General features: G+C 38.7%; 1 protein-coding gene across 1 annotated transcript in view; it reads right to left on the minus strand.

Moving 5' to 3' along the window:
* Window positions 1-312: 312 nt before the first annotated feature.
* Window positions 313-13,227, minus strand: part of LOC101484372 (cGMP-inhibited 3',5'-cyclic phosphodiesterase 3A) — a 69,203-nt gene continuing 56,288 nt past the window's right edge. The window contains exons 8-15 of the mRNA XM_012917068.5: window positions 12,972-13,109; window positions 12,612-12,723; window positions 10,475-10,582; window positions 9,663-9,862; window positions 8,492-8,695; window positions 7,633-7,794; window positions 3,853-4,102; window positions 313-3,126 (exon numbers count right to left, since the gene is read on the minus strand). Coding sequence (XP_012772522.3) covers window positions 2,813-3,126; window positions 3,853-4,102; window positions 7,633-7,794; window positions 8,492-8,695; window positions 9,663-9,862; window positions 10,475-10,582; window positions 12,612-12,723; window positions 12,972-13,109 — 1,488 coding nt within the window. The 3' untranslated portion in view covers window positions 313-2,812. The remainder of the gene's footprint in view (window positions 3,127-3,852; window positions 4,103-7,632; window positions 7,795-8,491; window positions 8,696-9,662; window positions 9,863-10,474; window positions 10,583-12,611; window positions 12,724-12,971; window positions 13,110-13,227) is intronic.

The following is a 13,227-nucleotide window of genomic DNA, read 5'->3' on the forward strand; positions in this document are numbered from 1 at the left end:
TAAAAATAAGCAAACAAGCCTGTTTGATGTATTTCTTAGTGACTGAGATCCAGTGTTTAACATCTAACTGCATAAAGTGTACACTTACTGAAAAGTGTAATGCTGCTTTTTATATTTCTGTCACAGTTTTCTTTTTAGGTTTAATTTCAGCGCTGCTGTTTTCATTGTAAATGTTTCCGCCCTGTTAATGCTCTCCTCTAATCCCTGTCTAATCACTTCAGGTACAAGTAGAATTGCCAAGCCAAAGCTAGCCTGTCACGCGTGACGTCTGTGGCTTCAAATTGTTTACACTCTTTGAGGGATTTGAAATTGTTGCGTTATGAAATAATAAAATCTGTCAAACTGCTACAGAGATTTACCACAGAAGCAGAAAATCCATTGCTACAGGTCAACAATGCTGTACTGCCTCTTCGATATCTCTACCTTGATCCTACCTCAAGTGTCAGGCAGGTTCCCAAAAAAAGTCTTGTCAAAATGAATGCATCCATTTTTTATTTTGCAAATATGATAAAAGAAAAACAACTGTCCATTACAACTCACTGCATGAAGAAACTAAGTAACCTAAATTCTTGAGATCTGAATCCACAAAGAGCCCCTGTTGCTTTTCTGACGTCAGATCAAATACACTACACTGCATATCCCTGTAATATGGTTTGGAGAATTGGAGAAGTGGATCATCACATGATTTTGAATCCAACTGAACTGGCTCATCTTCAAAGACTTACACCAGAAAGAATCAGCTGAACTGTGACAAAGATCTGAGACCCCTCTGACCTCTCATGAGCAGCTCCAAGTCCAGCTGAAAGGATTCTTCCATTAATAAGCCTCATTACCGAGGCTGTTCTTTTTTTTCACACATTTTCTTCCATTACAGCAAATATGAATGTCCAAGGACATCAAAGACGAGCGCAAACAGTGACATTAATAAAAGAGTGAAGAGAAATAGTCTCTCAAAAAATAGTAGGTAAACTACATCATTCAATAAATAGATAGTAAATATCATATATTTGTGTACATGTGGTTAATTATTAAGCTGGATTCAGAAATGTAAGGGGCTTACTGTTTCCACTATAACTTTCTTTGGCTTTTTATGGAAGTGAAACAACTAGGTCTTTAAAGTTATTTTAACAGCTTTTTCTATGTATCATTAAAAGTCACTCCAAAACACAGATAGGCTTCATGGTGCTGATATTTCTAAACTCTTTCCAAAGGTTTTTTGGCTCGAGAGGTCAAAGTTCACGCTATCATATCTTTTGTTTACATGAGGCAATTTTAAGCAACTGTAGATGTACATCACTGACTCTTGGCTCGTTAACTGCTTTTGCATTCATGTGGACAGAAACATTTTAAGGGTGTTTTATCAGATTTATTTACTTAGAACAACAAAAGAAAACCCCTGTTTGAAAGAATACCCCTATGCGTGTGGACCCGGTCATACGCTTCCATGTATAGTTTTTTTGTGGGCGCACAGCACCTCCTGCATGGCAATAAGCCTCACAGTGTTGAAATGTCTTATTAACGTAAATCTTCTTGGGTAATTTGGAGCTGTGACTCAGCTCTGGCCTAGTCCACTATGGCGGATTACTGCACTTTCTGAAACATTTGGCCTACATACCAGCCTAGAAGTTACACTGGAGAGAAACAGAATCTCTTCTCTTTAACAAATCCCTTAAAGATTGATCCAAGTTGAGAGGTCCCATAAATGTGGGCACAGATTATATGTGCTTGCAATATGAAAACACCTTATATTACCGACTGGTTTCTTTCTTGAGAGTTAGCTGTAGTGTGATTAATATTAATGTGCATTAGGTGTTGCACAAAGAGAACCACACTCTGCTGGGGACGCACTGAAGTGACAAAAAAGGCAGAAGCAGTGACAATTAAAAGGACAAGAACACTAGAGGTCCTTTTTTTGTTTCTCGATCTCTAAGGGTTTCTGCCTTCCTGAGTTATGCAGACTGGAAACGTGTAGGTGCGCTGAACCAATTATAACAAAAGAAAGGGAGAAATGATTGCTGACTAACATTGTTTGACAAGAACAAAACATTGCTTTGTATGTTTTTCCTTGAATGAGAATAAAGCTTTTGGTGCAACAGAGTTCTTTGTTAAACTTCCTATCTGTTCTGAGCATGGAGTGTGTTTCTGCTATAGCACTGTGTGTGTCTGTGTGAAGTGTGTGTACACAATGCATGACCACTGGCTCTTTTTTTCAATCTCCTCCTGAAATTCACGTGGCAGAGGCTCAGTGGACACGGCTTTTCCGCTGGCTTTCATCCCATTGTGTTCACGGAGAAGGGGCCTGGTGCACATCCTCGAGCAGCTGCGTGGCTCCAAAGTGTGCTGATAGCATGGGAACTAAAGGCAGGAGTGTGTGTGTGGGAGGGGGGAGCGGGGTGACAGTGTATTACTCACTGGTGGAGTGAAGATGTGAATCAGCGTGGTTGGCCCATAGTGCAAGATGAGCAGTCTGGGTGCCAAATCCAAACTAAAACAAACAGCAAAACAAACAAATGCACTCCATCTTGATTACTCAGTCTGAGTTTTTCTCTATTTTCCCTCATTTGTCGCTTCATCTTCTTGCTCATCTCACATCTCTCTCCTCGTCAGATGCACTGGGTACGAGTTTATCCCTGTCCTCAACCCTGTTTTTGTTAGGCACATTTTACCCAAAACATCCTCTACAGTGTTGTGTCAAAGTGATGTGCTGGCTACCATATAAAGAGTTTAGTTAGGAAAGAAAAACAAAAAAACCCAAAAACGTTTTGGACAACGTTCAGATTCCTGGTTTAAGAGGAGGTCAGAGTTCATCATTTCACTCAGGTTCTTCCTCTTTTTCTCCTGAAGTGTCCAATTGTGGAAAGATCTCCTCTTCCTCTATAGCTGGCACCTCTTCCCTTTCATTAAGGCCATCAGTCAACTCCTCTTTGCTTGCCTGCTCCTCCTCTTCCTCGTGAATGGCTGTTATTGGATCGGTGGGCTTGCCAATGCAGTTTGGATTCTCTTCCTGAGCCTCCTCCTGGGCTTCTGCAGCAAGCACTCTTTTCCACATTTCATGGTTTTCCAAAAGATGCTGTGTGATCTGGCAAAACACTTTCCTCCTGCTCACCTTTTTGGCTTCTTGCCGCTCTGTCAGACAGAAAACCAACAGTTAGAGAAGATTCTGGGATTGAAAAAGAGTAGAAATAGAAGATTTTCGGGAAACATGCTCATTTGCTCTCTTGCAGAGAGCTACAAGATAGGAATCATATTCATTTTACACATGCGTTACGAGAAAGGCATGAAACAGGAAAACAGTGAGTCTGCACCTTTACAGTGAGATAATTAACATATATATATATATATACACACATATATTATTTTTGTGCTAAAAGCAAAATTTAAGAGTACTGTGGTTTCCTTGTTTGTTTTTTTTATTTTTACTTACAGGAATAAAGGGAGCGTGACGCACGTAACTACTGTAAAAAGAGAAACTAACATTGCACTTGCAGGGGGATGATGAAATGAGCATCATATATATGAAAATCAAAAGAACTGGAATTTCAAATAATAAATTATAGATGCTGATGATAACTGTTGCACTTGTTGTTGCAAGAAAGCAAATGATAACTATTTATCCCATTAGGAATATGTGTAGTAATTAATAGTGTTCTCAACTATTAATACTGTGTGTCTTTTTTGCATCTATCACAGCAGCAGAAACTAGCTGCATTAAATGTCGATAAATGAGTCAAAAATAATGACAGAAAGTCTATCCTGGAACATGTCCTCCCATGCAGTGAATACTCACAGGAACGATTCAGCGACATACGTTAGGTATTCCCTACAACATGAATAATCAAGAGACTGACATACGCGAGGTGTCAGAACTTGTTGACGCATCCTCATCTGCCATATCCTCATCCTCCTCTTCTGTATCTTGTCCTTCCTGGTCTCCCTCAGATTCATCAACCCAGTGTCCCGGCATAAGAGCAGCTGAGTCGTAGGAGGAGCACAGTGGTCCCACGATGTGAGTAATGAATGATTCCTGCAGTTTAGCTAACTGTGGAGCAGACCTGTCCATGAACGGGCTGATGGGAAGGCCCAGGGATGATTCTTCATCGCCCTGGCAGAGTACAAATATGAAAACGTAAGAATAACAGGAATTATTAAATATAAATGATGTGTCTTGCACTCTCTCCTTCAAGAGCTGTACATTTTTAAAGATGGCAGAGAATAAGGGCTTTTACACAGCATAAACTAATTTCTGTATTAAAATAAATCAATATATGAATTAAACACGATATCACTCAAAGGTAAACACAGCTATGCATCTAGTCTTCTGTATAACTCAAGTGGCAAGCACAGAAACTTCCAGATATGCTGCCTCTGGGCACAGTCTCTTGAAAGTAGGTCAAGAAGACTACAAATAGAAAAACATCAGTTCAAACTATGGCCGATCTGTATGTATCAGTCATCCAAATGAGGCTGTCTGCAGAAATTTTCCAGAGTAATGGTGACTGTGATCTTTATATTTGTAACCACATGGTCACCACCAGTAAATGCAGACACAAATCTAATTATCTTTGCTGTGTATGTATAGATTGGGTGCACGACTCCGCATCAGATAAACTGTAATTATGATTTGTTTAAGTATTTATCTATGTAACAGTCGTATACTGTAAATGGAGGCCACATAAAGAAAACCAAAGCGGAGTCATATCTGCCCCAAATCGTGTGGTTTGTGTTGGATTACCCACGACCACACAGCTTGTATTGTATTTTAATACATCGTGACAGTCCTGTACTGTGCTTTTATGTTTGTTATATGATGTTAGAGCTTTCAAAGCTATTCACCGGGAGGACAGAGGGCCAAGAGCTCCAATTGCTATGGAAACCAGAAACCTGGATGGCGTCAGTGCACTGCACTAGTGGTTGTGTGTGAAAAGTGTGTGTGTGTGTGTATTTATAGACACGGCACAATCAAACAGAGAAACTTTGTTTTAAGTGAGTATTTTTAAAGTGTAGAATATTAAATTGGTGCATTGCAGTGCATGATGAAAATTCACGCATGTTTGTGTGTGTGTGTGCGTTTATATCTGCGCTGACTCTGATGTCACAGAGAGCCTCGTTCCACTTGTGATCTTCCTCAGTGCGACTGTGAATGAGTGCTGTCAAAGGATGGCACATTTAGGTCATGCGCCTCTATGAAAGCAAAGCATGCGCATACGCTCTGTCCCTCGCCACCCTGTCTCTCACCCCCAACCCCCATCCCCCCGGGATGCTGTCACTCAAAGGACTTACATAATCCATAAAGTTTTTTAAGACAACTGAGCCAAAGCTTCCAGAGGAACACCAGAATGCTAAGCAGCAGACATGAGAGGCATGTCGCTTTCCTCGGGAATCAGCAATGTTCAGATTAGAGGTTTCTCGCTGCTGAACACTGGTTTGATATCCTTTCTCTGAGTTTTCCCTTCATTAAAAAGGATTAAATAGATAATACACATTCTGATGCTAAGTTTGGTGGCTGTCAAAGCAACCTTGTGATAACAAGCTTCTGTCCCAGCCTGTATGTCTAACATAAAGACCTGATTTGAGAGGAATTTATATTGTGGGTACCGCTGAGAAATAAATAAAGTTTTCAAATTAGTGCTATGCTGTCTACAAAATCCTTGCTTGTTATCTTTATGGTCTTGTGAGTTTATAGCAGGATTTGTTGCCAGGCATCCATCTACAGCGGCTGTAATAAATACATGAGCTAATAGGTAAATGTTTTCAATATTCAGTTATTGTCAGAGGGAACATGTGGCTACACATTTATACCTTAGAGAAATGTTCTAGGGGCAAGAAATGAAATGCCTTTCATGCATACTGGAAGTTTTTAAAGGTTTAGTTCATTGTGTCTGTTTCTTAGCTTTAATTTCCAATTTCCTGTCACCTCTGTAATGTCACTCTCCCAGTTTCCTTTATTCCCTGCCTCATTGTCTTGCTACTTTGTGTAGTCAAGAGACTTTTCCTCTTTTCTCGTCTTTTCCGTCCCCCTGCCTGTGACCTGGACAGCAATCTCATTACATGACTGTCTCAGTTCCTAAAATGAATTTGAAGGACAGAGGATTGAGGAGACAGAAAGCTTGCCAGAGCAGATGTAACGAAGGATCAACAGGTGTATCCTTTCTGTGGAAGTGTTGTTACCTCTGTGCTAAACTGCTGAAATACACACACCACACTGGGAGGAGGGATCTACAAATAAGTTATTTTAGGAACTGTTCAGTTCACTACTTGTGTATTTGTTTGATAAAAGAAAAAGGTATGATATCTTGACACAATGTCAATTTATTTGAAAGATGGCCTCAATAATAAAGTTGTGAAGCACACTGTTATGCTTGAATGACATCTGAAATAATGAAACACAGCAGTAGTTGGTCTGCACCAAAACAATTTAGGATGCCGCCATGCCAAACATCATATTTACTTGACATTGTTTTAAAAATCCGACTCCAAAGCCAGGATGTCTCATTTAGTTAAATGCCTGTTTCCTTGATTGACTCCCCGTGTCTCTTACTCGCCTCCTCTACTCACATGTCTGGCAGAAGGGCTAAGACGTTAAGAGGATTCAAAGAAAGGAATGAAGAATGTACTTAGAAAGAAATTAGGAATCTGGAAGGTTTCCGGGAATTCTTAGTGTTTGTTGTGTTTTCTGTCTTGCCTTGTTTTCTTCTGTGTGAACTCTGACCTCTGTTTTTAGATTTTTTTTTTTTTTACTCTTTTTTGCCCACTGGATTTATTTGTCATGTTGACTGACTCCTGTGAATGTTCTGTGTTTGGATTTTCCTTCACTGAAAATCACATTGTGTTTATCACTGATAAGGCTGTAGATGAGAACATTTTTGGTTAACTCTCACAAGATATTGGTTGATATTGACAGGATTCGTTAGTAAAACAGTGACATCAAACACAATAAGTATTGTTTTTGTACAGAAAGTTAGCTTGAATTACAATTAATAACTCCTAATCCCTGAATGTAAAATAGTTTTAACTTGTCATAGCTTTATAATTTTTCATGTGACTGAAATATGGAAATAATACTGAGATATTTATCATACATAAACTATGTTAGTAATCTATTACAAAAAAATGACCTCATATCTCTCATTAATGATCTAATAAACGTTCTGCAACAGCCACTCCTAACAGGACTTTGGTTTATTTACAAATGATGACAGTGAAAACACTACTAGAGGCGCTCCTGTGCATCACAGCACTTCCTGTATTTCAAAGTTTTTTGTATAACTATTTGGTTTTTGGCATCTGGCAATTGCTTGTACTTTGGCACACAAGTTAGGCTTTAGCAAAATATCCAGTCTGATCACACTGGATTTTAGGTAGAGTTTTATTGTGTTAAACCATTACTGATATATAAGTAATAAATGGTTGATTTTATTAAGTTGTTTTTTTTTGTTTAAATTTAAAGATTTGGGCAAGTGTAGAGTTAAAGAAAGAATATTTTGGTATAATTCTTTTTGAAATAATTCTTGTGTTTTTTTGTGTTTTGTTAGTTTTATGTGAAATGCTGAACATTTAGAAAGCAGTTATTTTTAAGGGAACACTTAACAAAACTGCGCTCTGAATATATTGGAGACATTTTCATGAACATACCTGTTCATAGAACTCATTGACGATCCCCTCTGTCCATTGTAGGTGCAGCTCCTTACACTTCAGTGGCCCGTTGACATCAGCGAGCTTGATGCACATCTGGCACACTAGCAATCGATCATTCTCATTGGTCCAATCAATACAAGACACTCCTTCATCCCCTACCTAAGGAATTAGAAAGATGTTTTTGTCAAAAACAAAAACAGAGCTTATAGATTAGTTGTAGAAAGGTTTATAGACCTTGCATTTAAGACAATGTGAAAAAAAGACATTCTCTGTTACTTCAGAAAGAGACCTTTACAGAAAAAAAATGAAAAGAGCCTGCAGTAAATGTTTATTATCTCTTTCAAGGAGGTTATGATTTTGGTAGTGTTTGCATGTGTGTATCACTCTTTCTGTCCATATACATGATAGCTCAAAATTTTTGAATGATTTCTAATAAAACTTTGTAGGCGTGTAGATTATTGTGACGTTAACAATCCATTAGAATTTGGATTATAAAGGTCTTCAAGGTAAAATTTAATAAGTTGTTGGTGGAAAACGTGTATTGTCAATATATAGAAAGTACCATTTAAGGATTTACAATGTGTCACGTTTGACCTCTGAGCTCTTCTTCAAGGTCAGATAAGGTCAAAGTTTCATAAAAAGTCTCGTTAAAATGTTTATCGTTAAAACTGTGCTTTAAATTCTGTGTCTTGTTTGTATTGGCAACATTTAGAAATTTGAACTGTTAAATGGGGATTCTAAATATCACATCATAGTTTGCATTCAAATATCAAGTCGAGTCAGTAACAGCATTGTAATTACAGACGAATGATGGATGGTCATGTTTTATACTGTTTATGTAGCTTATTTGATTTACCTTGGCATTAAACTCTGCGAGGAAGTCAAAGTGCTTTTTGAGGTCAGTGGCCAGGATAGCTTCAATGACTAGGAAGCGGAAGCGCTTGAACTCGACGTGTTCAAGGTTAACCAGGAAGTTATACTCAGATCGAGACATAAAGAGGTTCCAAGCTGCAGCTGCGTGATGGTTTTCCAAGACTGACCTGTCGTTGTAAAGAAGAGCCTAAAATGGAGAAGGAGAAACTTAAATTAATATTTCATATCTGTCAATGAATGAATCTTCCCAGTTTAGTAATGAGTCGCTTACTAAACCATGTTTAATATTACATGTTAGGTTTTAAGGTAGGATTTGGTACACCAAAATCTAAAAATAAAAATAACTCATACATGAATCAAAACTTTGACAAGAATCCGTTTTTTTGTTGATGCTAATTCTGGCTTTCTTTTTTACCATAATGTTGCCTAAAACCTGCAGTATCTGCATTGCCTCAGTCTCAACTGTAAACTGCTTAGACTAACAACTTAATCTGCTTTTGGCTGTATGTTGATGTTTGTATTTGGTTCATTTAAAGCTCTTTAACAACAGTACTCATGTCTGAGCATTATGTACGTTTATATTCACACCATTTACGCTCTTGTAACAACATTTGATAACAGGATAAGCGGCTTCATTCATATTAATTATAAGCAAAACAAGCAGATTTTAGCTCAAAGCGCAGTTAATGTGACAGCTTACATTACTCCTTATCTCATCATAATTACATCTGAACCGTTATAAAGGTTTACACTGCTCATAATAAACAAATACTGGTAATATGCTGCCTATCATCTCTCTGGAGCATTTCATAAACATAAACTTAATGAAAAGACGTCTTACTGACATTCAGTTTTGTGAGCTTATCTACCTTAAAACATTAATTACTATCACATAACTAATAATTCAGTCAGTTAGTATTCTAAGATCAGTATAGTTGCTGAAGGGACTTGGTTAATGAATATCCACACAACAACTTGATGTGGACAACGCTCAGGGCGACCTTATTGATGACATTTCACTACTCCATTCCCAGTTTTAGCTTCCCAGTAAATGAACTTTCCCATCCGTCAGTCTTATTGATCACTATCCAGCCATCACTACGGCTCCTCCCTCAAGCCTTCCAGGTCACAAACATTTTCCTGTATTTATTTACCTGTGGTGCACTGGTAGCTACTAGAAAGGCATTGGTTCTTCCAGGGTGGTCATAGTCATGCATGGCAGCAGCTACATAAAGGGCCATGAGCTCCAGGGCAGGGATAAGACCAGCCAGGCAGCCATAGCCTTCCTGCAGCACAGGGTTCATTTTGGACACCAGGAATCCTGTGGCACCAGGTGTAATGCCGTTCTGTGAGTCTACATCCAAAGAGACAACACAGGCAAACTATCAGTGACTCTGACCTCTGATCGCTCCTCTCAAATGTTGCCTGCAAGTCTACTTCATTCTGCAGGACATGCCAGCATTATCACTAACTTTTAGTATCTTGCCATTGACCAAACAGGAGGAAAAAATAATTTTAAAAAATTACTTTCAATAAAAATAAATATGGGAATATCTGGGTAATTTTGCTATCACACTGCACTTGTGATGCCGTCCAAAACTTGTAAACAAGCATGAATAAAAATTGAGGACGACATCTAGTTAAGTTGTGAGCATTAGCTCTGGTTCAGGACCCATGAGAACGACTAAATGTATGTCCTAATTATTCAGCTTGGTCCCTTGTGACAGAAGTTATTAATGCATAAATAACAAAATTGTCAGCTTAATTTTCAATCTATGCACTTTGATCCTCTGACTGAATATCTGTCCTGTACAGTCTAGGTACAGTTATGAGTGTCTTAAGCTTTAAGATTTACACCAACGTGGAAACAGGCTTGCTAGAGTCTGGCAGACGGGAATTAAAATTATGATTTTTTTTTTTGCATGAAATATCAGGAAGATTAATGTATGCGTAGGAGACAGCGCACCAGTGTGTACTCCGTTCTCAGTCAGCAGGGTGGGCAGTCCTGGCACAGGCTGAGTGGTGAGGTACCAGACAGCATGCAGCACGTCTGTAGCATGGATCCGGTTGTGATCTGAGGAGAGTAAAATGAAGTGCTGATTCACAACAGTGTGGGTGGTAAGAGCGTAGTGGAAAAGTCCCAGCTTGACTAGTTTTAAATACCCTCAATCACGGTAGTCACCTCATTGGGCCTCAATGCAAGCAGTGTCCTTTTAAAATATATTGGCGATATAATATGTAAAGTTGGTATACATATAAGTATACTGTATACTATGGATTACTACTGCATCAGTGCATGGCTGATGAAGCGACTTCTCTCGTTTTTACAGAAAAACAATGTTACAATCCATGGAAGACATGGAGATGTAACATAAAAATCCATATAAAATAAACACTTATTAATTGATTGATTTGATTAATTAAGTTTCACTGGAAGGTTTTTTAATAAGAACACAACTTGTAAACATGTTGGGTCACAGTCTTTCGCATAATGAATGAAGTGCTATGAGTAAATCTGCCAATTCAAACAATGGCTTAAAATCTGGGTCACAAATAGACAACAAGACTGATATAGTTTGATTAACGTCACATATGTATGAGATGGATATTGATGCCTCTAAGTAGGCTTTATCCATAGTATTCCCAAACATGTAAAAATATTCCCTCTTGATGTACCCTGTGGAGGCTTTGAGAGAAAGGCTAAAATCTATTTGTATTTGATTAGGAGCTATTTTACAATATATTCCTTCAAATAATCTAATCTGTCACACTATAAATTCAAGCTCGTGTCATCACATTTTCAGTATATATTTGCACAGTAAACAGCAGGCAGGAAAAATAGACACGCTATTACAGTTTTTCTCAAATGTTAAAACACAAAAGCCAATCCTGTAACCCAAATGACCAGTAGTCTAAACACATTTACTAAATGTAGCCACCATATTCCAGTACCATAAACACATGTCACATGAAGACACAATTCACAAAACACAACCCTCTGTACTCATAAATCTAAACACATTTTTCCTTGCTAAAACACATGTTGCAAAACAACTCTGCTCATATCCTCAAATGAAAGCCCATGTGATGCAAAATGCTTGCCACAGTCACCAATCTTTGAACGCAGGGAACACACCTGGCGTCATTCACTACACACAATGACTCAAAATTGAAGACACTTGTTGCTAATGCTGTACCCACATGTAAAAGCAAGTTCAGAGTGCACAGTATGCTGAAGGTTCCAAACAAACACAATGGATGAAGGCAGAGTCAGGGGAAGAGGAATTTGATGCAGAGGAGGGAGAAGAGCTGGCCCTGGAAGAAGAGGAGCAGGCCAATGAGGAAGAGGAGTTCAAATGAGAGGAGGAAGAGGAGCAACCAACGAGGAAGAGGAGAAGGCCAACATGGGAGAGGAGAAGGTCCAGGAGGGAGAGCAAGACAACCTCGCACCATCATTACGGACGAGATGCGAGCAACAGCTCAGCGACATGATGCCGCACAGTGATTGTGGTGTGTGTGTGGTGTGAATAACGTAAATAAAAAAACTTCACACCCTGTTCATGTTTTCAAGATTACTGTTGTGTGCAATAGATTCTGTTTTTGCATTGAGTTGTGTTACAGTAGTGTACGTACATGCAGGATTTTCTATAGATTTATACTACTCATATGAAACTCACAAATCTAAATGCCTAATCCTCTGCAGAGATCTACGACGATCCGTTACTGTATAGTTTCTAAAATATGCATTGGCAGTTATGGAACAAAGAACCTTCTCACAAATTGAGCATTGTGTTTTCAATTGTTTTGCTGTAGTGTGTAATGCTGTGTATAGTGTTTACAGTTTTGACAGCTTCGAGCTGCTCTCTTGGTGTGGGAGTTTGAGTTTTGCAGTGGGAAGGTGTGGTTGTGTTTATGTAGCTTTAGAGAAGGGTGTTGTGTTTGGACATTGGGGGACCTGGTGGTAACGTTTGTGAAATGTGTTTTAGCATTTGAGAAAAACTGTAAAAGTTTATTTCATGAGCAACACATCCACCTTGTGGCAGCAAAAGGTAATGATGGATCATTTTTTGTTTTTTTCTTAAATATGTGATCCTTCTACTTACAAGGGATGTCCCTGTATCCATTTTCCAAAGAATGGAAGTAGTTCATGAACTCTCGCACAGGAATCCTGAAGGTCTCAAACAGACCTGTGTCCTCAAACAGCCTATAAGAAACCTGGGAGATGCCACCATGAGGAAAACACACACTACAGTGAATCACCTGGATATCAAATCATGCATATTAGAAATCAATTCATTTTTCCACCACCTGCATTAACAAGCTAACATCTTTATCCAGTTAAGCTGCTAATTACATAAGTCTACTGCAAATGTAATCTCAACAATATGAGTTCCTGTTTATTGAATTAATGACCATTTGTTTTCATTAAAGTTGCAACATTTCCTCACTAACAAAGTATTTACCTGGCTGAGGATGCAGCCCGTCTTGCCGTGAGTCTTCTCCACAAGACTAAAAATGGGAAAGTTCCAGTTGTTAAGCTGACTCATTAGAGGCTCCAGCCCTGGCATTAACAGAGTCTCTGGGGCCAAGTTTGGCTTGTCCTGTCAGGCAAAGGTAAGTGAACAAAGAGAAGTTCAGGGTGGTGAAAGAAATATTTGGACGTAAGGTAAAATAACCTTTAGGACTTAAAAATTTCAGTCATCACAGTGACACAACAGT

Source organism: Maylandia zebra, linkage group LG14, assembly GCF_041146795.1.
Source record: "Maylandia zebra isolate NMK-2024a linkage group LG14, Mzebra_GT3a, whole genome shotgun sequence".
Classification (NCBI taxonomy): Eukaryota; Metazoa; Chordata; class Actinopteri; order Cichliformes; family Cichlidae; genus Maylandia; species Maylandia zebra.